The sequence below is a fragment of the Erpetoichthys calabaricus genome, chromosome 4 (assembly GCF_900747795.2).
Source record: "Erpetoichthys calabaricus chromosome 4, fErpCal1.3, whole genome shotgun sequence".
In the NCBI taxonomy this organism is placed as follows: domain Eukaryota; kingdom Metazoa; phylum Chordata; class Cladistia; order Polypteriformes; family Polypteridae; genus Erpetoichthys; species Erpetoichthys calabaricus.
Window position 1 is genome coordinate 57600816 of NC_041397.2, and position 24419 is coordinate 57625234.

The 24419-nt window shown below is 38.0% G+C and overlaps 2 protein-coding genes across 2 annotated transcripts in view; both read right to left on the reverse strand.

The window, feature by feature from the left end:
- The window catches only part of cdk8 (cyclin-dependent kinase 8), a 1217851-nt gene that overhangs the window by 763889 nt on the left and 429543 nt on the right, over window positions 1-24419 (reverse strand). The gene's annotated exons all lie outside the window — the stretch shown is intronic.
- The window catches only part of LOC114650064 (actin-binding protein WASF3-like), a 146830-nt gene that overhangs the window by 23413 nt on the left and 98998 nt on the right, over window positions 1-24419 (reverse strand). The window contains exons 3-6 of the mRNA XM_028799504.2: window positions 15393-15527; window positions 12782-12935; window positions 5756-5873; window positions 2347-2522 (exon numbers count right to left, since the gene is read on the reverse strand). Of these exons, the coding sequence (XP_028655337.2) occupies window positions 2347-2522; window positions 5756-5873; window positions 12782-12935; window positions 15393-15527 (583 nt within the window). The remainder of the gene's footprint in view (window positions 1-2346; window positions 2523-5755; window positions 5874-12781; window positions 12936-15392; window positions 15528-24419) is intronic.

Consider the following 24419-nt stretch of genomic DNA (forward strand, 5'->3'; position numbering starts at 1 on the left):
TAAAGCAGATTAATATATTTGTGTAATTGGTTTGTCTTTAAAATATCTTTGTACAAAGATCTTGTATGTCAAGAATCTATTATTCTTGCTGTTATCATTAACATTTTACTGTGCTTGCATTATATTTATGTATGCCTTTGTTAATGCGATCTTGTTAGAGAATTTAATTTATTGCAAATAGAACACAATATGTACAGCAATCTGGCAGAAGTTAAAACTGAAAACTTTCTGAGAAGTGGCGATTTTCAACGACCCGTTAATAAAGTATACTGTGAGCTTGCACTGTACTAAAATGAAAATTACACGTAACACACCTGTAAACTAAGAATCCAGAATCCAGAAGCAAACAGGAAAGGTACTGCACGTCACTAAAGAAGTATTTGTTAAATCAACATACTAACTGAAACAATTATGTCAGAAAATATTTTATGAAGAAGGATCTTGAGAATAGACATAGTCAAAAACAAGGCAAAGGAGTCAAAATAAAAATCAAGACCAGACACGCTGACCAAAAGATCAATGTTCAAATACAGAGCTGAATTTTAATACAAGCAGTCACAAAAAAATCACACATAAATGGTACAATTCAAGATTGTACGCTGTGACCTTTATGCGGTTGCGCCAATGATGTAACCTGTCATACGTTCACTAGGAACCATGGGATACAATGTCATGGAAACATACCATGCAAAACATCCAAAAATGGTGGCACTCAACTCAGAAGCAAGATGGTGACGCAAATAATTTTAAAAAGCAACTAATTTTAAAGGAAGATTTCTAAAACAAATATAAATTGTAAAATTGACTTTCTTGGGTCAGAAAACCCAGGAAAAGCCATATGAATAATTTTTTAGCACTTATAAAAAGCTTGCAAAATTCCTGAAGCAGTAAATGTGCTGGAAATGTGCTTGATGATCTGGATATTGAGAATTTTCGGTGCATTATTTCTTTTGGTTTTATTCTGGTAGTGAAAGACTTAGCTTTATTTGAGCATATTGATTTTTAGTTACAAATGTAACCTTTTTTATCATGTCTTTTCTCCCAGTCTTTATCATTAAAAAGTCCCCCTGTTCCCTGCAGACAGAACATATGGTCGCTACTTACTCAAAAAAATAAGAGTTTGATCTTGAAAGTTATGCTCAAATACAAGGTGGCAATGTAATAAAATCTTCCAGATGTTTAAGTTATTTCTGTTTGTAGGCTTTATAGTTGTAATGATATTTTATTTGTAGGAAAGCTTCAAAAATTAAATCTTATTCAACTGACAAAATATCTGTGACATCTAGAGTAATAAAATGCTGACTAGAGACATTTGAAATGTTTAGTTCATTTTTTAGTATTCACACTAAAATGATTACCTATATGAAAAATAAATCAAACACTTTAAGCACTGATCCATCTGAAGCAAGAGTTTATTGCTAGACACACACAAATGCCATATACCCTGCTAGAAACATTATAAATGTTTTAATTTTCAGTATAATAAAGTATTCTAATTTGGCACCAGATTAGTCACATTTGAAAATAACATTCTCAAACCTGCATAATCCAATTGTAGATCTCGAGTGACCAGAGCCTGTCCCAGCAGCACTGAGCACACGTAGGAGCACTGAGCTGGAAACAACCCAGGAGCACATCTGTCCGCTGCAGGGAACACTTTCACACGTCATTCTTGCCCCATATTTTAAAGTGTATATAAAAACAAACGGCACGCAGTGAGGAGGCACTGGAATACAACCTGCCAGGATGCTGATTCAATTCCTGCATTCCTTTTACTTTGTGATTTTAAAAGATTTACTTATTTTATATGTTTTTGTATAGCACTCTGCATTTGTAAATGTAAATGTGTTATATAAATAAACAAATAAATTTAATCTATTTTACTATGCAAAAACAATATAACTTTGCATTTTCTATACCAATCTGTATGCATTCCTTCTACTGGAAAAATAATGAAGCTACAGAAAATGATCAAACCTGCAACAGTGTAATGCAAAATCATAGCTGGTAAAATTCTACAAATATCAGTAGCATTTTGTTTAAGAAATTTCAGATCTGCTTTATGTTTTGGCATTATAATTCAAAAAATTTTATTTCGTAACTTTTAACTGTCATTTCCATGGTATAATCGCTTCAAAGGTCTAAAGAAATTCAGTTTTGTGATAGTGTCTGACGCATGAACACTGAAGAAGTATTCAAGAATACAAGTATTACTTTTCAAATTTCTTCATAATATATCTTAAGGCCCAACACAGAACCTCTTTGTCACGGCTCTCTTCAGAGATCAATTGTATTATTAAACTCCAGTAATCAAGAAGGTGTAAAACAGCTGAGGCAGACACAGACCTATTATCTGGGGAAAGGGATCCCTCTGAAGAAGCTCCGTGGTAAATATTTTGGGACAACCTGTTATCAGGCCTGAGCTCTTTGTCATATGCCATCATGTTCCATTCCTGTCTTCTGTTCCTGGCCTTTCTAACTTTTTTCACCTCACGAGTGGTGCCATCTACCCGCTTTAGCTCCTAAAGACAAAGAAATAAACAGTGTAAAAAAAGACTGCAGGAAGGCATGTAATCAAACCCAGTAAAAATGGGAGAAAATTAGTGAAATCTTAACATACAAACCTTGTACTCACACCAGTCAGTCAGAGTGAGTCTAGCACTTGATTCAGGTTCAAGGCCTCTGTCTCTCTCTTTAGAAATAGGATAGTTGTTGAATAGTGTAAATACAAATTGTGTAAATTCACTTGTGAACCACATACAGAGACGGCGAGAAACAAATAGCTGTGCCCCATACAACTGACAATCACACCCCCTAGTCTTAAACCTCTAGACTGATGCACACAGGTGAGGCATCCTTTCAATGTGATCGCTCTTCTGACACAATGAGAAGCATATTAACATTTACTACTGTCACAAACGGCCAGGGTCCTTGCCTGGCCAGGACACCTCTTCACTGAGAGGCAGCCCCCATAGGTTGCAGCGGTGACTAGGACTCCCACAGGTCTTCATGGGAGATGGAGTTATCCAGGGGCGCCATCAGGGACTGCTGCAGCTGCTCCAGTGCCCGTATGGGCGATCCTTTCACCACACCCAGAAGTGCTGCCGGAAGTAGGTCATCAAGCACCTGGAGCACTTTTGGGTAACGTATAAAAGGAGCCAGCAGACAGTAGTCGGGGAGCCAGAGTCAGGAGGAGGGAGACAAAGCTTGCCGAGGAGGAGTGGAGGAGAATGAAAGGAGAAAGAAAAGAATAGAGAAAAAGAGTATTGTGTTGTGATTGTGCTTAGTGGGACTGTATTGTGCCTATGGGAAACGAGGAAGGCATTTCCCAAGAGGTGGAGAAAAAAATTTAAAAAAAATATGTGTTTTTATAAGTGCCTCCTGTGTCTTTCTGTGTCGGGTTGAGTGTCTGCTACGCACTCTACACTTGTCACACTATATAGTATCAAAGTTAATGAAAACATTCTAAAATAAACTTTACCCACACATATTTAAATATGACCTTAAACAGAGATCAGGCATATTGTAATTTATATTATGAATTATCTGTTGTAAAGGGTAAAGGTAATTCTTTAGATTTATCATCTCTTGTCTACAGTAGTCACTCTGTGCTCTGTGACCTTTTGTCTGTGAAGGGCACTATATAAATAAATAAACTAACTAACTAACTAACTAACTAACTAGTCTGGTGGGGCTGGATGTGATTTTCAGGATGAGAACACACATGTCCTTGTAGTGAGCAGCTGTGAAATCTATGGCTGAAAGGGCTACGTCCACAGGATTTCTTCCTAAATAACTGCTCCCAATTTCCTCCAGTTTTTGCAATTTAAAACTTCTGGGTTGCAGCGCTCTACTTCTTTCCTATTTTTAGACAAATACATTAAACAACTAATACAGGGAGAGAGAAAAAGAAACTGAACAAAAGATTTGACAATGTGAGAATATAGAAAGCTGAAATTGCCATTATCAGTTCAAGATCTCAGTAACACACGTTACTGATTAATTTATGTATCTTGCTGTTATCTTGACTATAACATCACTTCATGGCATAACAACAGCAAATAGTTTTTAGGGAAGCATTGTGGGTTATCTATAATATTATGTGTTAAAATGCTGTAACTGTATTCTAGTATGACATGTTTATCATTTACAATTAGACAGTAATGTTAACTTACTTTAAGTATAATTTATAAAGGTAGTCAAAAGGTTGATGCTGTGCAGCCTCATCAGTGGTTATACTGGAGTGGTGTCAGTGTTCTCAGGCACATTTACCACTTCAGGCATGTTGACTACTGCAATCTATGTCTGAGTGGCTCTTTGCTAACAACTCACTGAATCTGAGTTCTTTCAACTTGCCTTTAACTGTTTGAGACAGCACATCCTTTAGTTTGAATGCATATTATACAGTCCATTTTTTGTAAACATACAGTAACTGCTAATTCTTTGAACCTTGCATTGTATTATTGTAACTGTGACTGACAGATGTGACATACAACTGTTGACAATGCATCATTCACTTTTGTCACTAGTCCAGTAATGTCTTTGAATGTCAAAGTGTAAGTTGGTTTTGCAGAAAGGTTTAACCCTTGCAATAGGTTAGGTTTACTTTTAACAACTGTAATGTGTTCTCTGCATGCATGACACACATTTATATGGGTAACAGGGTTTTTTTTTTTTTAGAAGACTTCTCTACAACAGAAGGATTATCCATCATAACCACAAGCTTCCTGTTGGTCGGACCAGGTTAACAACAGCACCATTGACCTTTGCTGTTTAAATCACTACTCATACTTTGAGCTGTTCCATCTTGAGGAACTGGACTGAACTAATTGTTACCACCAACATTTAAGACAAATTCACTCATTATTGTCTCCAGATGTATGAATTATGTTTGGTTCTGTGGTACTATGTCTACCGGAACAAGCAATCAGAAATGCTATCTCTATGTAGATGTCCTTTTTTCATTTGGTATAAAAACACAGAAGGTTTTGTAATTTATGGGGCACATTGTGATAGGATTCAGTGAAATGTTCATACTGACATTTGAGAGAAAGGTCAAATGGTACAACATCAGACTTATTAATTTGCTGAAACTGTTTTTTTTTTTTCTCAGAAGCACTGGACAGAAGGCAGGGACCACTCATGTACAGTATTGACTGCAGGGTACACTCATGTACAGCCACACCCAATCTAACTCAAAACAGACCAATATGGGTGGTCAAGTAAACTAAACTTCATGTTTTATTGATATGAGAAATCTGGAAGAATGTATAAAACTTTGTAACAATAATGATTTGTGTGGAAATCAAACTAAGGAACATGGAACTACTAGCTGTCACGCTTACCACTGCTCCAGTCTAAAATAAAAATATTTACGAAGCTTGGTTGCTTAAGGTATGGATTCATTAAAAGAAATCGCTTTTTTAATGACAAATGTACAGTATTGGTAGACATATCTGCTACCTTTTAAGCATGACATTTCAGTGACATTCTGCAGTTGCTCATTTCCTGTTTTATTCTTTCAATGTTCAGGAAAACATTTAATGTTAATTAAATGTTAATTAAAGCTACTGTCTCTGCCATTTCCATATTCTTGAAATAAATGGCAGACTTTCAAATGAAGGCAGTGAAGGACATGAAAATTTAAATATTAATTTGACCTTTGAAAGTGAGACAAAATGAAATGAAACAATGCTAAATGCGATGCAGGTACGGTGAAGTTCTTTAGTTTCTTACAGTGTCCTGAACAGCTTACCTTTTGTCTTCTCTTCTCCTTCCTTTTATCCTCTGTATCTTGAAGCATTTTCTCTTTCCACAGGTCAAAGAAATATGATGGATCAGTGTAAAATTTAAGTCCATCCTTCTTGTCATCTCTGCAACACAGGAAAACATTTTGGATCAATTTGGTTGGGTATACTGTAATATAAACAAAAAGCCTAACCTAGCTCAAAACTGACATTTTCATAAAACCCATTTGATCCCATAATGAATAAAAGCATTTGTATTGCTCCTTTTCTACAATCAGCCTGATAAGGCTCCTGGTTTCTTGTTTTTCATGGTCATCTGGGAAACAAAAAACACAATGCACATGTGTGATAATACTTTGTATTACTTGGCAAAATAAAAAAGTATGTTTGTGCCCAAACTAATATGATAAAAGCTGTTGTTTTAAGTTTATGATTACATAAAGATGTGTATGCTGCCCATTTTGTGCTCACTCAGCAGGAAGTAACTGAGATGTGAATTGCCCAGCATTTTCCGGCAGTGGTCAGTTGAGGAATAGGAAGTCCAGCAGTGTGTGAGAGATGATGAATGTCTCAGATTGTTATTTAAAAAAAAAAAACAACAAAACAGCAGAATTATGTTTGTATTAGTTTATCACCTATATTTACGAAGAAGTAGGAGTTTCTATGGACAGAAATCAGCTGGATCTTGTTTTAAACCATTATTGTTAAATATTCAAAAATTAACTTAAATGTTTAATTAGAATGAATTAAATTGAATCTTTAATTTTCGGGAAATATCCCATTTTTATTTTCAGCCACGAAGAATCTTCAATTCTAGGACATTGTTTCTAACAACGAGTGATCTATGATCAAAGGAGTAATACGGCTTTTAGCTTCTAATTACTTTATTTTGAAAGATTTCCTGGCAGGCAAAGGATTAGCCAAAGAAAGAATTTTCTCCAGATTGGCACTGCATAGACAATGGGCCTACCACAGATGTCGCAAACATTTTTAATAGCTGTTATCAAGGTATTGATGAAAACACAAAAACACTGTGCTGTATTAATTTCTTCCCGTACAGGTAACCAATTCCTGGGGAGTACCCGGAAGACAGTCAAGTGATATAATCCCACCTGCTTGTCCTGGGTATCAAGATTTACATAAGTTTAAATCATTTGTTTTAAATTATTCTTAGGTCTAAGCCATTGTGTTTTAGAACTTATTTATTTTTACCTTCTTGTCAGTGATGTTATCTTTGGCACTATTTTGTAAGTCCCACTGTTGCAATGGTGAAGTATGCTATGTGAGATTGTTTAGTGTCTGCTCTTTGTTTTCAAAATAAGACTGATTAATAGACGAGGTGAGACACAAAACTAAACCGGACTGGTAAAAAAAAAAAACATTTATTGATGAATTATAGCATTCTAAACATTGTCACCTCCTATATACTCCCCCTCCCGATCTCTATAACAATCCAAATGTATCTTCCATTGATTGAAACAGTGCTGGAAAGCTTCTCGCTTGAGGCTCTTCAATAGGCTTGCTGTTTCTGTCTTCACTTCATCTATTGAAGAAAAATGTGTTCCCTTTAGGTCACTTTTGATTTTAAGGAACAAGTAAAAAATCACAGGGAGCTAAATCGGGCAAACAGGGAGGATGATCGAAAACAGGAATGTTTTTGTCAGTCAAAAACTGCATTGCGGAAAAAGCATTGTGTGCAGGAGTGTTGTCTTGTCTTGTCTCGCTGTTCACTTTTTTCACCCGACATTGTTGCTGCAACTCATGTAGTGATTGCTGTGGAAATACTGACTGGGCTATTCACAGGATATACCTAGCTGGTCGACGGTAGGGGATATAGTTCTAAGATTCACATCCAGCCGACCTCCAGACGGTTTTCCAGGAAAGCCCCAAGCCCAGTCCGGTTATTTTTGTGTCTTACCTCACATGACTATTTATTTTGCTTTTTGTTCAATACAAATGCTTTTTATGTTTATATGGTTTCTCCAGTCTCTACATGGGTAACAACTTACATTTTTATAGCCCTTCTGGTTCTGTTAATCTGCTTTTTTATTTAATTGGCCCTGCTTGCCCAACTCCTCTTTCTGATACCCTTAAATAATAATCAAAGACATATAATTTTTTCTCACTTTTAAACTCCAACTCAGAGCATTATACTGGATCTATGCCTTCTCTCAGTGAGTCATGCATTCTGTATTGTCCAAGGCAGGCGATAAGGGGACTACATACCCTAACGTCATGTCCTATTTTAAAAGCACTTAAACTGGCCCTGCTCAATCCAGAGATGCAACAGTTCTCCTGTGATGTCCACCAGTATTGCAAAGTTCCTCATCCTATCACAGCGAGTGAGTCTAGCAACCCTGTGTAGGAGCCTCATTTTGGTTGCTCTTACTTGTGACCTTATTTTGTCACTCACTATCTATAGTTTGTGACCATAGATGAGGATTGGGATGTACACTGACTGGTAAATCAATAATTTTATCCACAGACTTAGCTTTACCATTACATTCCACTACAGTCTTTGTAAAAAAAAAACTGCTGCCACTGCCCAGGTTTGTTGGTCAATCAATGATTACCTATATCCTCAATCATAAATAAGACACACCACAAGATACTTGAACTCCACTGCTTGGAGAAGCTGCTCAACCTTTACTTGCAGAAGACAAGGGAGGGTCATCGCCTTAAATTAGGGGCTGCTAATTTTCATCCCATTCCACACAACTCTCAGCTGTGAATCATCCTAGTGTATACTAGAGAACACAGTCTTATAAGATCCAGGAGACAGCATAATTTTTCAGCATTTTTCAAATTCCACAAAGCAAATGTAAACAGGATTGTCAAACTGTCATGACTACTCAAATATTGTGGCAAGGACAAAGAATGGGTTCATTGTTCTGTAACTAGGACATAAACCATAAAGCTCCACCTGAATCAGAGTTTGAACTATTAGTGTGGTATACAGCAAGTCCGCGGCTCCAAAAAGAGTGGTCAGTTTAATAAATACATAAATAATGAACACGCTTGAGCTGGGGAGTAGGAGCAGGTGTGAGTGATCTGCCGGGAAGGTACCCTGTCTCTGGGTTGGTGCGAGGCAGTCATCCATCTGTGCACTGCCTTGCCGGCACGTGCAGGCAGTCTGATTTGCCTTATTATCAGCCTAGGGCAGCAATCAGGCATTGGCACATGCAACCATTCCCCAGACTATAAAGGGGAGCCCAAAAAATAAAAAAGAGAGAGAGAGAAACAAGAAAAGAGAAGGGAGGTTAAAGGACGGGAGAAGCCAGCAGGAGAAAGAGAGAGAAAAGAAGCTGGTGAACAGAGTGGAAGCAGGTGGACGGGAATAGAGCCCCAAGGAGGAGCGAGTGACTATCGCTCAGGAGGGGGCTGTGGGTCACTCCTGTTGAGCGTTTTAGGAGCAGGACCATCATACTTTCACCGGGTGAAGCCATTGTCACCGGTGGAAGTATAGGGCGCCCGCGCTGGGTGAAGCCTGGATTGGCAGCGGTTTGGGTAAAGCAGAGTTCAGTGATTGCCCGCGGATGCCGTGGGATTGGCAGCAGGGGACACAGGCTGGATGAGATGGGAGTCTACACCTGCTGACGTTTCTCCGGGTTGCAAGGTCCAAATAGGATAAGCCGGAGCTGCGTGAGTTTTAAAGGAAGGCACCAGGGCTTGCTGACTTACATAGGTTTCCTGCACTGCGTTGTTTTATCCTAGTTTTTAACAGATTTCTCTATTTATTGATTTTTAACCTCCACATGAACACCTTTTTTATGGATTATTTATTTTTATTTTTTTTTTGAGCGCTGCACTTTGGACACTATTTGGATTTGTTTTTTTTTTTAATAAAAGCACTAAGAACTTTGCACCTTCCCCACGTTTCAGGTGTTTTGTCCTCATCTGCCATATTCACCTAAGTTACCATGCCGGATCACCTAAGTTACGGTGCCGGATTCAAGAGGTTCCCATTGTAGTAGAGACAGTAAGGAGCTGACCCGCACCATCACAATTGGATGGCTTTATTTTCCAGTACCGCAGCATTGTCTTTCTCAACTAAGCTAAGAATAGTTATCCCTGATAAAAATGGACTGTTATTATCTTTTTTAAAAATGGAGATCACCATCTCAAGGCACTGTCTCCACATTCCAAAAACCTTGAAAAACATGTTAGCCAAAAATGTTTTCAGCAGTTCTAATCAGATTGCACCTATTTCCATGGCCTTGACACTACCAAACTTTCTTAGCCCAGAAAGCTCAGATACACAGATGGAAGCAATGCTTTTGGCACTGTGTCTGAAGGTGTATCCCCAAAGTACTTGTTATTTTGACACATTTCACATTTTGACAATATTCTCAGTTCAGATCAATGTTTTCCCACACTTGCTGGGAACAGGCTGGGCAACACCCCACTCTCCCTTCCCGAGTTGATGAATGCTAAAACTAAAACTCTTATTAGGCCATCAAGTCATTCTTCACTCGTCTCTACCCATACATGAGCCACCATTGCAGCCACCACCTTTTTAGCCTGCCAGTACCTCTTTGTGAAATATGAAGGCGCTCCTTCTAACACTGCATTTTGTCACTAAGCATCCTCTATGCTGTTTTTCTTTTCATTATCCTGCTGTGGCATTTGGTGCCATTGCTCGACCGCAAAGCTGTTTTCTTACCCATTGAAAGACGTCTGAGATACTGGAAGCCTTGGAATCAATGGATGTAAATATTCTGTCGCCAGATTAGATGAGCCCAGCAAACACTCTACTGTACAGTGCACAAGAAGGGGAGGGGAACCAGATGGCCTAGGTCTTTGACTTTCACTGTTGTAATTGACTATGGTCATCCCAAAGGTTTATTTTTCCCCAGGGATACTACTGACAGGAGTATTTTTTTCCTCTTCCTTTTCTGGCCATAGTTCAACAAGTAATTAATGGACAGACATTACTCCATTTATGTTAAAAAGTTTCAAATTACTTTTTTACCTGTCTGTTTAAACAAATCTGTGTCTTTATGTGTACTCATTATATAATTACTAATGTGTAAAGTTTGTATTTGAAATTTACCTTGTGACGATGCGGGTTCACTCCATGCTCCCATCTTGCTTCTGGGAGCTCTGGAACCCGACACCGTCGGTAATGTCACCGATGAGCTAGGCAGTGAGGCACAATGAAGCCAGGGGATGGTGCAAAAAGTGCAGTGTTTTTATTTAAAAATCAACAAAACAAAACAGCTTTAAAATAAATAGTGCAGTGCATCAAAACCTTCAAATAAATAATCCAATAAAAACAAGGTGAAATCGTGGAGGTTAAAATCCAATAGAAAAAAAATATTTTAAAACCCGAGGTTAAAACAATTAATTAATTAATTAATTAATTAATTAATTAAAACAATTAATTAATTAACACAAAGCCCGGTGCCTTTCTACTGGTGTCTCCCCTGCTCCTCCCGTCCAGGCTATGCACCAGGGGAGCCACCCTACCTGCAGCTGACCTTCTCTCTGTGTTCTCCTGCTGGTCTGTTCGCCTCGCCGACCCCTGGCTCCGGTAGGCTTAATCAGACTGTGACTTGGGCTCCCCAGCAACCAGGGCAATCATGCTTGGGCTTTCATATCCCAAGTCCCAACTCCCGCTGCCTTCTTAGTCCTTTTTCCGGTCGCTCCCGCTCTTCACAAAATGTTCAGTGGGAGTGACCACAATCAATTGCTCCTCGGGTGCCGGCCAAATACCCAGGCTCACTGTTCAGCAGCTCCCGGAAACAATTCCGGATGCGGATGATTCCTCACCTGTGCACTTAAGCAAGGATCGCCCACATCACGAATTCCCCGGGAACCGATCCGCCACACTACCACGCCCCCTTTCTAAGCCACGAAGGCGGTGATTATTTATTTAAAAAGTGGCCATTTTGACATGAGCTGTGGACCCGCTACATGACATACCTGAGATCTAGTTAAGAGCACTTTTCTCCTGCACCCAGTGAAAAGTGTTGTACAAAAATAAACTGAATTGAACTGAAATTAATTGGACTGAATGTAGAGAAAAGCCAAGCAAAATGACACCTTTTATTGGCTAACTAGAAAGATTACAATATGCAAGCTTTCGAGGCAACTCAGGCCACTTCTTCGGGCAAGATGAAGGGGCCTGAGTTGCCTCGAAAGCTTGCATATTGTAATCTTTCTAGTTAGCCAATAAAAGGTGTCATTTTGCTTGGCTTTTCTCTACATTCATAATGGCTAACACGGTACAACACCCTAGTACTACTTGGACTGAATGGAAATACTTTTCTTCAACTTGACGGGTACTCTTACTGCCGGTGTTTATCAGTGCTATAACAAGTACCAACATTTTAGCCACAGCACCTTGCAGCTACATCCTATGAATAGAGTTCAATTCAGACTCAACATTCCTGACCTCACCCTAGGTGCCGGGGAAGCTCTTCTGTAGGTAGAAGCTAAATTAATTCTGAACAGAGTTGTTCTCAGCATACCATGACTACCCATCTGGATCTGTCCAGCAGGCACTACATCTATCTGCGCCAGCTCACCACCAAGTGGTGATACAGTACATCAGCACCTGAGGACACATGGCTTCAGACTGGATGACACAACTACAAAGGTGATAACTGATCTTTGGTAAGAGGTATACTTATGACCATCATAAGTATTCGAACATAGTGTTGGTTATGGACAATCCATGAGTAGAACTGATATTCAATAACAATTCACAACCTGGATTAACATAGGATAGGCCAATTCTTAAAATCATGTTCATCCAGGTAAGTCTGTCATTCTCCATGTGATTGGTGACATTTAGGACTACAGATCCAGAATGCGGTACTCTTTTAAGCACCAAATTAAAGATCTATAAAAAAAATGGAATACTCTGGATACTTGTTTGTCACATGCACACAACAAATTGTGGTAAGATTTCCTCTCTGCATCTCAATGTCACACTTAGCCAACCCTCTTACTGATCAAAACAAACCTCAACTGTACAACTACAAGTAATTAAAGATAAGTCTGGCATGGAAATGCAAACTATCACTTACCTGTATGGAGAGAGAATATTGAGTGGAGGTGGTTTGTCACTCTGGTTGTACATCTCAATCACTGGATTCGGAATACTGTTCTTTGAAACAACCTGCTGGTCTTGGATTGTTGAGCTCTTGAAAGCTTTTCTCATGTTGATGTCCTGAAGGGAAACTGAATGCAGGAAAGATATTCATTATTAAATCTGTCACTTAAATATATTTTCACTATATAGCCAAAAGTTTGTGGATACCTGATCATCACACCTATATGAGCTTGTTGGACACCCCATTCCAAACTCCTGCATTAATATGAAGTTGCCCAAACTCTCCCCACCCATGGAAGGGTTTTCCACAAGATTTTGTAGTGTGTCTGTTGGAGTTTGTCCCCAAAACAGCACTTGTGAGGTCATGCACTGATGTTAGATGTTTCAATTCATCCCAGAGGTGTTCAGTAAGGTTTAGGTTAGGGCTCTAGGCAGGTCCATACAAGTTGCTCCATGTCTTTATGGACTGACTTTGTGTACATGGATAAGGTCATACTAGAATAGCAAAAGGTCTTCACCAAACAGTTGCCATAAAGCTGGAAGCACACAATTGTCTCAAATATCTTCATATGCTGTAACACTAACAGCACCCTTCACTGGAACCAAGGGGCATAGCCCAAACACAAAAAAACAGTCCCATACCATTAGTTCTCCTCCACCAAACTTTACAGTAGGTACTATACAGTCTGGTAAGTAGCATTCTCCTAGAATCCACCAAACCCAGATTCATCCATCAGACTGCCAGATAGTGACGCATGGTTTATCACTCCAGAGAACACGGTTCCACTGCTCCACAGTCCAACAATGGCATGTTTTACACAACTTCAGCTGACGCTTGGCATAGCACATGGTGATCTTAGGGTTGTGTGCAACTGCTCCACCACTTAAACCCAATTCATGAAGCTCACGATGCACAATTCTTGTTCTGATGTTGCTTCTATAAGCAGTTTGGAACTCTGTTGTTAGTGATGCAACAGATGACATACGGTTTTTACATGAGTTTGCATGGTCTACCACTTTGTGGCTGCATTGTTGTTGCTCTTAGATGCTTCCAATTCATAATTAATATGTAACACAGCAGATTTAGCAGAGCAGAAACATCCATGTACTGATTTGAGATAAAGGTGGCATCCTAAAACAGTGCCATGTTTAAAGTTACTGAGCTCTTCAGTATGACCCATTTTATAGCCAATGCTTGTCAATGGAGATTGCATGACTATGTGCTTGGTTTTATGTACCTGTAAACAATGGACGCTGCTGAAACCCAAGAACTCAATTATTTTCAGGGACATCCACATACCTTTGGTCATATAGTGTAGCACATCCTATTTTATTTTTTTTCATTCAGAAGTACAGTGATTGAAATCAATTAATAATCTTGTGGAGATATTTCTAGTGTCATATGAGCCATATGAAAAATCATTACATAATGTAGATTAATAGGGTGGCACGGTGGCGCAGTGGTAGCCTGTGTGGAGTTTGCATGTTCTCCCCGTGTCTGCGTGGGTTTCCTCTGGGTGCTCCAGTTTCCTCCCACAGTCCAAAGACATGCAGGTTAGGTGGATTGGCGATTCTAAACTGTCCCTAGTGTGTGCTTGGTGTGTGTGTGTGTGTCCTGAGGTGGGCTGGTGCCCTACCCGGGATTAGTTCCTGCCTTGCGCCCTGTGTTGGCTGGGATTGGCTTCAGCAGACCCCCGTGACCCTGTGTTCGGATTCAGCGGGTTGGAAAATGGATGGATGGATGGTGTGCTTGGTGTGTGTGTGTGTGTGTCCTGAGGTGGGCTGGCGCCCTGCCCGGGATTAGTTCCTGCCTTGCACCCTGTGTTGGCTGGGATTGGCTCCAGCAGACCCCCGTGACCCTGTGTTCGGATTCAGCGGGTTGGAAAATGGATGGATGGAGGGATGTAGACTAATAATGTTGCATTTTTATGTGACAAAAATGCTACAAAATCAACATGATAAAAAATGTAACATGTAAAGGCATTACTTAAAATAGGTTCATTAGGACTGCTTCTATTTAAAGAACTCCCCATATTTTAATGCCATCAAAAGTAATTTTGGGTTAAGTAATGTTTGCATAATTCAACAAATGAAGCTGCTGGCAAGCTAATCACAGGTATTCAAGTGGTCATACCAGTGTATACTATGCAATTATGCTAAATGGGTGGGAGTATGTATCTGCATTTTATAGACAACAGATATTGATTGTGTTGCTCTATAAGCTGTATGCTAAACACTCAGTAACTGACTTGAATGGCCATTAAAAAAATATTCAATTATCAGTTAACATTAAGAGCACTCTGAGTTGCTTATTTATAGTTTTTGAAAAATAGCTTTTCGAGTGAGAAATCCCATTTTAGAGTGTGAACTAGTTGGCCCCATATATTCTACTTCATTTTAACTAAAACAACATTCTGATTCATCAGGAAGGAGAGATAACCACTATGCCACCATGCCAAAAGCTCAACAGAATGTAAGGAATAACTAACATATGTACAAAATCAAAGGTTTAACAAGAGAAAAGGTTCTACACTGAATATGAAGATGAACAGGCTTTGTATTTAAGTCTCATTTTCAACACTCACCTTCCTCAACTGTCGAATCGAGCTGTGTGACTTTTACAGCAAGTCGATCGATTCTGTCCTGCAGTGAATTGGCTCTTAAATAGAAATTATTGGCCTCATTGAACAATTCTCCAAAAATATCTTCTGCATGTTTGCCTGGAATAACAAGACATTATAAATGTCATCATTTCAGTTTATATTTGTCAAAAGGCAAAATACTCAAGAGGTTGACTTTCCCAAACACAAAAACAACTCACAATTTCAACAGCCTATATTGGATACTGAGTTACTAAAGGGCAAAACTCTCTTGATCATATATGGCCAATCACTAATCAAACTAAAACGCAGATCTTTGGAATGTGTGAGGAAACAGTGTGATGCCCAGGATACCTCAAGCTGGTATTACCGTCCTTGAAGCTGGGACATCGATAGTCATGACCAAAGATGGACTGGACAATAAAGACACAAAACACAGCAAGACATGGTGCAAAATATGCTTTGTGCTTTTATTTCCAAGTAATTAGTGTCCAAAACAAAGCACAGTGCAGATTTAATAAAAAAATAAATAATTCAGAATAAAAACATGCCTTTGAGGAGGTTAAAATGAAATAAATAATTCCAGCTGATTAAAGCTAAATTAAAATCACTACTAGGACCTGACCATAAAACCCATCAAGAGCAGTGGTACATCCATTCCAAACTGACATCTCCTCTGCCCTCCCTCTGTGATTAGCAGGAGCAACTCTGCCCCATGAGTGCTCTCCGCTTGCTCCCTACAGGTGCCACTTCCAGACTGCTCTACCATGATACCATTCACGTATGCACGCCCCATGACCAAGCACAATGTTTTTTTGTTTTTTTTAAATCTTAGACCTTTAATGTGCTTCACCACATATTGGAATACCTGGAGACTTGGGAAAAATGGGCAAATTACACATATACTGTGACTAGGCTGTGAATTGAACCCTGTATTACATTTGAATAAATTAATTGAAAAACGTTCTAAGAAAAGCAACAGCATATTGGACATTTTCTGATTAAACTACTGAGATGGTGAAAGGTTTTTCTGAAGATGTTACATAACATTCTCACATTCACTTAATTCATTTCAGTGTATCCTGAGCAACATTGGGTGCAAAGCATAGACCAGGCCAGGATGGGGCGCACATACCATTCATTCACAAAATCCCACTCACATGGCCCAACTTAGAATTTTCAATAAAGCCAAAATGCATATCTTTGGAAAAATAGAAAACATGAAGAAAAAATCCAAAAATAGAAAAGTAAAACATGCAAACACCACACAGGTGGCAACTGTATGCGGACTCAAACCCAGGATGCTAGTTCAGTGACGCAGTAACCTAAGTACTGCATCCCCATGCAATGTAAAAATGTATAACAAGTTAAAAAGAGGGGCTGTCAAAACATAAGGTTGAAGGTGGCAAACTGAAAAGAATCAGAGACCAGTGCTCATCACTTTAGAAAAAAAAGACAAGCTTAATTAAGCGTAGAATGATGCATCATCTTAGGAACTAACAGTAAAATAAAACACCAACAATAAACAAAATAATAATAACAACAACAACAACAATAATAACAATAAAAACACCAAAATGTTTTAATTGTTTTCAAATCACAAATACATGGTGATCTGAGAAAGACCTGATATTTCAAAATCTTACGGTTAGAAGATACAATAAAACAATCCATTTTATCTCACTGTTAAACGCTGCTTTTATATTCTAGAGAATTTTAAGAAGCTGTTTCATATCCCATCTTTACTTGTCTCTTAACTCTGCTTCCTATTAAGTACATCTGATTTGTTTTTCAAAGCACAAACAGCACAATTTTCTCAATCTTAGGTTTAACTAGCCTTAAAGTAATGCTTTATAATGGATGCTTCTTATATCTGTACTCTTTGACTGTGAAATAGAATGCCAGAAACTGTCTATAAACTCTGAACATAGTAACACAGCAAATAGAAATTTCAATATTAATGAAACCAAAGTTATTAATAAACCATGATGCTATGCAGTAAAGCCTGCCTAATAAAGGCATCACAAGTGGACACGGCAGCTTAATGCTCCTTGTAAGCTTAAGTAGTTCTACAGCAGACTATTGTGTTAATTGTTATTGCATGTTTAATTGGGCTGCTCTGTGGATTATCCTCTCAAGCTATTAAAAGAAATTTGCTCTACGTCACGATGTGTCCACTATGGGCATCATCTCTCTCTCGGTTGTTCCTGATACATTTTCTTAATAACCCTGCTGTACGTCAGGCTTTGCTAGAGAGACATGCCAATCAAGTTATTCCATGTGAAAACTTAAATGTGATGTACAGGCTGTGCCCACTGTTCACTTAGCATACTGTAGGCATCTAAGGTTATATAATGGTTGAAAACATACTGTAAATGCGCTTTTAATTTTTTATATACAGTATCTTCCATCCATACCTTTGCCTGTTCACACCAGTGGTGCCTAACATCAAGAAACTGACTGTTTAAATCTCCAAATTCAGACTTCAAAGCAGAGGTTCTCAGTCTTAGTCCAGGGGGACTGCTCGTTTTTCATACTTACTGTACATCCTAATGCAACATATCTGTTGGGGTTTCATTTCGATTAACTCAGTTCCGAAAATTCAAAGCTCTACTTTTATTTTTTGCCCAGTTGCCAAATATCAATAAGACACAAATGACAAAGGAACTAATAGCTCCCTCAAGTTAACTTTTTTACAGTGGTGTGAGAGAAATGAGTCAGTAAATAAGTAAAGGACTGAGAATGACTAATTTGCTTTAATTCCACAACACATTTAGATCACATCCTAAGAAAGATATGGTGGTTAGCGCCAGAGTCTACAGTTTGAGTCCTGTGCCTAGACGTTATCCTTGAGGAGTTGGCATATTTTCCCTGTATCTGTGGTGTTTCCTTATACATCCCGTAAAATCTGCATTAAAGGATATGTTCAGTATTTTTCAAGTCAAAGTTTTTTGTTCAATAATCATTACTTAAGTACATGAAATGAGTGATGCCACCACTGGTGCACCTTTTGAATGACATACAGTAACAATTGTTTGACAGCAGATGCACACTCAAATAAGATGCATAGCACACTGACAGCTTCTGTGTTTCAGCTAGGGTTCCTCCCCTAGCTGGTGTTCAACTCAAATTTTTCCTTAATCTTTCATGCTTTTGTTTATGGTAATATTGATATTTCTGTTAATCATTTACAATACTGTATTGTTTTTTTATTGGTTTATTATTTTATTTATTTACTGGTGCTGGACAAGTTACTGTATTAATACTGTTTGCTCACATGAATGTGAGAAGTTGTTCTTTGAAGGTTAATATGTTCTCAAAGGTTATCATGCTTATTTTGCAAAATATGAATAATATGAGCCAAACAAAGGCCACTTCTGCTGCTTGCTTTACATCAAATGGTCCCTATTTTTTTTCTAATAGTCTGACCGGCTCTAGCAACATCACTTCTTTGATTAGGGCTCATATGCGTATTCTGCTTTAAGTCAAATGGCAAACTTCTGCATTATTGCCTACATACACCCAATGTCAATGCACAGCCAAGTAGCAAACAGCTTTGATATAATTGACTAGGGGCACGTTACGCACCAGCCACTTCACGTCTCTGCCGCTCGTGTTGTGAGGGGGGGCTGAACGTACGCTAAGCAGATGCGGTTAGATCAGCTGCTGGCTTGCTGCTGCCTTGCTGCATGTTCTGCTTGTTGCGCTGCATGTCGATCATTTAAAAGCCTGTACAGCAGTTGTCCTTTTGTCTCACTGCTTTGTGGGATGTTAAAGTGTCTCTTGTGGGACGTTTAAGTGTCTCTGAGAAAATCACATATCGTCTCCCTCCAAGCCTTCCAAGATTTTTTTTTTATAATAGAGAGATGATATACAGCCACCTGGAAAAGTATGGCTATGCACTGCTATCAATCAGACAGATGACTCAGGTGTCTATCCAATATACTACTTAGGAGATAACTGTTTTTTTTATATCAATTTTACCTAACAATTATAGAAAATGTATTTCAGTGATCAATATGCTCTGCTTGCTACTCAAAGACTGAAATGGCCATTCTGAGTTGCCCTTAGACAAGCGTTTCACATGCAGCTTTTACATCACCAGGTGTTTTTAATGTGCAAGACAGTACTTTGCTACTAAACATGGACATTGTTGTGTCTCTTAAATTATAAGGAAAGACAACACAGATATCACCTCTACAAATCTTGTCTCCTTCTTTATCTTTACAATTCAAGGGTCTGACAATAGCTTTGTACTCAAAGCAAACACTCAAAGGGATGCCATACAAATACTGTATAATAGAAGTAGTGTTGCTCAACTATTGTATAATTATGAGAATGAATCTCTATGCTCAATTACACCATTTACTTGTCTTGGGTATTGTTGAACTAGTGGATACTTCTGCACAGGTATCAATGATAATAATAAGAAAAATGTAAAAAGGCACCTAGTACTCTAGGATGTGTGGCCCTACTAGAATCAAGTAAGGCTGTCCTTGTTGATTCCTCCTCACCTTTGCATGCTGAGATGTGTCCTTCACACTTATAAGATGCTTTTGTCTACTGTTGGTCTTACTGTTGCTTATGATTAGTTTCTCTTACACAATGACAAAAGAGATATTATTTGGGGAATTGGAATGAATATCTGATTACCAATGATAAATCTAGTGTCAGTCCCTTGTGATATTCAACCAGAATTTTCAGTGTTTGCTTGAATCATGAAAAATGAATGTCTATCCACAGCCAAAATGAATGCTGACCTATGACACTTGGAATCTGGAATATGATTGTTTTTCTCTAATGATATCTAGATGCTATAAAATATATTCAAAGACAATAAGCAGATATACAGTATGTGCATATACTGTTATGATAATACTAAAAAGCTAAGGTCAAAACTATCAAAACCCAAACAAAAACAAAACCAACAATACATTTAAATTTATATATTTAACAGTTATTCAAAATAACAAAATTCAATTAATAATGTGCAGTCTTCAGAAAAGAAAAATATTAACAATGACAAAGGAAATGAGAAACCAACACATCTAAAAAAAATCAAAAGTAGAGCAAAGAATTACAGCTTAATGAACCAAGATAAAACATTAAATGTAAAGAAAACTGTATCTAATAAAGCACAAAAGAAATGTCAAAAATTGTAATCCTCTTACATAAAAAGGCTTAAATATCAAAGATAACCATTCACAATACTATTTGTGACAAAACTTTGGAGAAGCGATTAAGTAAACTGCCACTACATTATACCTAATAATATGACTCATTAGAGGCTGTTAACTGTCTAGTCAAGTTCAATGAACTTAGCTGCTTTTCTTTATCCTCCCCCAACTTTTGAACTGTTTACTGAGTTAAGGATTTTGGAATTATGGACTTTACACTTTAACCTTAATTTGAGCCAATGCTAAACATGTTCATCTCATATCAGCCATCTAGCTCAGTAACTACGTTGGTATTTCCCTTCTAAAATAAAGGCCAGGCTATATTATTACTGAGATCTGTGTATTTGATTTTTGATCACAAGCCTTTTTGGGTGAAAAAAATACCTAGTACTTCTGTAGGTTTTGTGTAGGAAACCAGGTGAGCTTCATTTCTATACCCATGAAAGTACCAAGTGCACTCCTCTGCAATGGCTGTATGCAGTTCTGACTGGATGGATTAACTTAATGTGCACTGTTCCTCTTTCCTCCAGGTCTTTGATTTCTGGAGGACTGTGTAACTGTTGCTCAGCTTGAAACAAGAATGATTTCATCACTGCCTCTCATCTTTCTCTTAACTTCCTAGCTCTAACAGAAAATTGGATCACTTCATGCAACTCTGTAACTCCTGCTGCACTTTCCTCCTCTTATAGGTTTTGTCACACTACATGTGCATCTGGATGAGGTGGTGGCACTGGTCTTTTCTTGTCTACTAAATGGATATTTACTGTTCTGTTCCTGATCATCTTGGTACATACTACTTATTAACTTCTGAATTTCATGCTGTAAACATAACCCTTAACCTGCTTCTCATCGTGATCTATTATCCTCCGGGTCCACATTTTTCTGGATGAACTTAACTTGTTTCTCTCTTCTGTATCCCTATGGCCAGATCCTGTTATCCTTCTAGGAGACTTCAGCATCAACCTCAACTTTCTCAACTCATCTAGTTTCCATTTCCACAAGCAACCTCTCCTCTCCTCCCTCCTTACTCATCACTCCCTTGCATATCTCAGACCACTTTTCATTTCCTGTTCTACCTTCACCCCCTCCTCCACTTTCACATCCAGCTGTCAAAATGCAACAAAATCTTTCATGTCTATGTCCTATAAGCTATTCTACCACTGTTCTGTTTGCTCTCCCTTCTCCCAATTACTATGTCCAGCTCTCAAAGCACTCATTTCTTCCCTCTCTTTCTCTCTTGATGGCCACTGCCTTTCTGTCCATTGCCCTGCTTGCATCTCTCCTCCCCAGTCCTGGCAATCTTACACTCTCTGTTCTGCTCGCAGTGAACTGTGTTCAGCTGAAAGTCATTGGTGTAAGAAAAAACTACCATCCCTCCTGGGTAAGTACAGGTTCTTTCTGTCTTCCTCTTCTGTATCTGCAAGGAAATCCTTCTTACAAAATGTTGTCACATCCTCTGAAAGAAATGAGATGATGGAATGAAGGCGGTTGTCTCGACTGTCTACGAGTCCAGCTTCAACAAATCCTATCATGTGAAGCATGAAAACTAAGAGGTATCATTTAGGAACATTTATGTTAGGTAGAATGGCCAGTAGGTGCTGGGAGATCTTTTGGCCTTGGAACCCCTACAGATTTTTTTTCCTCCAGTCTAACTGAAGCCTTTTTTCTGTCCTTCTGACCATCTGAATTACCTTGTTTTGTTGTTACTTATTCATTAATTTTATTGCCTAATCTTAATTGTTTTTCTTTTCTTGTAACTTTCTCTTTGTCATCTTGCAAGCACTTTGAGCTACATTGTTGTATGAAAATGTACTGTATAAACAAATGTTGCTATTGTTCTTGTTGAACCCCTACATGTCTTATCTTTTCAATGCTTCACTGCCCTCTGGCATCTCCCCTAATGATTTCAATAAGTCTCATGTAATCCCTAGTCTCAAGAAACCCCCTCTCTACCATTCTACCACTGAGAATTACCATCCTGTTCCCCTTTTGCCATTCCTGTCCAAGAGTTTTGAATGCATAGTCCACAAACTGCTCTCTTTATTCCTTATGACAACAATGTACTAGATCTGCTTCAATCTGGATTCTGCAAGGGTCACTCTATTGAGAACAAAGTGGTTTCAGTCACTAATGCTCTTAAATCTGCTCAAGCAGCTTCTCCCTACTTTCTCCTTATCCTCCTTGACCTTTCATCAGCTGTCAACACTGTTAACCACTACCTGATCTTCTGTTGAGAAACATTAAATTAGCAGTTCTGCTTTAAACTAGTTCAAGTTCTAACTCTGTGAGTGATTCTTTTGTATCTTCTAGTCTAACTCCTTGTCTTCTCCACAGAAACTTTCTACAGGTGTGCCTCAAGGATCAGCAATGGGCCCACTTCATTTTGCTCCCTGAATTCGTTCCTTAGGCAATTACATTTCTTCACACAGCTTCTACTACTATCTCTATGCTGAAGATACACATATATTCTTCTCATTTCCCTCTTACCACCCATAGGTTTCATTATCTGAAACAACTTCCTGCAGTGTAAACAAAGAGCAGTGAGTGGAACCTTGTTTTCTCAGACAGCAAGAGGCGATTGGAATATTAGCCTTTATGTTAAAGAAAGTGGATTAATAATCTGAGAAAAAAGTATCAAAGAAGTCATGCTGTGCAGTTAGACAAATGGCAAGAAAAGCTACTTTAATGAATTCAGACCTTTTTATTTTGTTCTTTAAATTGAAACGGACACTGTCTGAGTTTGGACAGTGAGCCTGTTTTAAGTGCAGCAGCTTACATTTTTAATTGGAAAAAGGTAAAGATGAATTTGAAATTACAGCTTAGTAAACAACAGGCTTTTTTAAAGAGTTGTACTATGATTATTACTTGTTGCTGTGTGTCATAAAGCATAAATTTTGGTAAGAAACAAGTACTACGTAATTAAAATGGTAATCCATATTTATAATTACAGCATTAATGTAGTTAATGTAGTAAATGTATATTTTAACAGAAAACAGCTGTAGTGCAATTAAAGATTTAAAATGATTAAACCCTATAAGTGCATGTATCTTTACATTTAAGCAGTATTTAATTGTCAATATTAATTCATTGATTGTGTGAGAACATAGATACACAGTATGCATACATATATATGTATATTTGTTAGAGAAATGGTGAAAACTGCTTTTTTTAATTAAGATTATTTCAGATAAGTATGTTACAGAAGAATGTAAACAATATGACAGCTTGTAATTATGAGATGCATTTTATTTTCTTTTATTCCATATGAGGTATGGTTAAATATTTTTGTAAATATTTTATTAGTTAAAATATGCATTGTAAGGAAATTATATCTATTTTAGTATTTTTATGGTCACTGAACAATAAGCTTACATAATTTAATTTTGCTAATAAAAAAGAACAGTTAGAACAACTGTGGTCTATAGTTTGATTATAAAAATACCTTAAAAATACCTAAGTTCAAAATTTAATAAAAGACATAACACTTCTATGACTCTGGTTATGCAGGAACACAATGTAAAAAGTTTTTAAAGGGACAAAGGAAAAAAAATTTGAATTGGTATCTGAGTCAGCCAATCAAGTAATATTAAGTTGGTGATCGGTATCGGCCTTAAAAAACCTGATTGGAGCATCCCTAGAAAACAGCATCAACTACAAAATCATGTACACAAGAACGCTGTAACTCAGTGACATGAATAATTACACGGTGAAACATCCAGACTCTGCCATTGGTTTTCCTTCTCTATTTTCAGCCGACCTTATGAAATAATATGTGCACTAAAAGTAAAAGATGATAATACAAGAAACAGTCAACTTTGTCCTCCAAATGCCGATC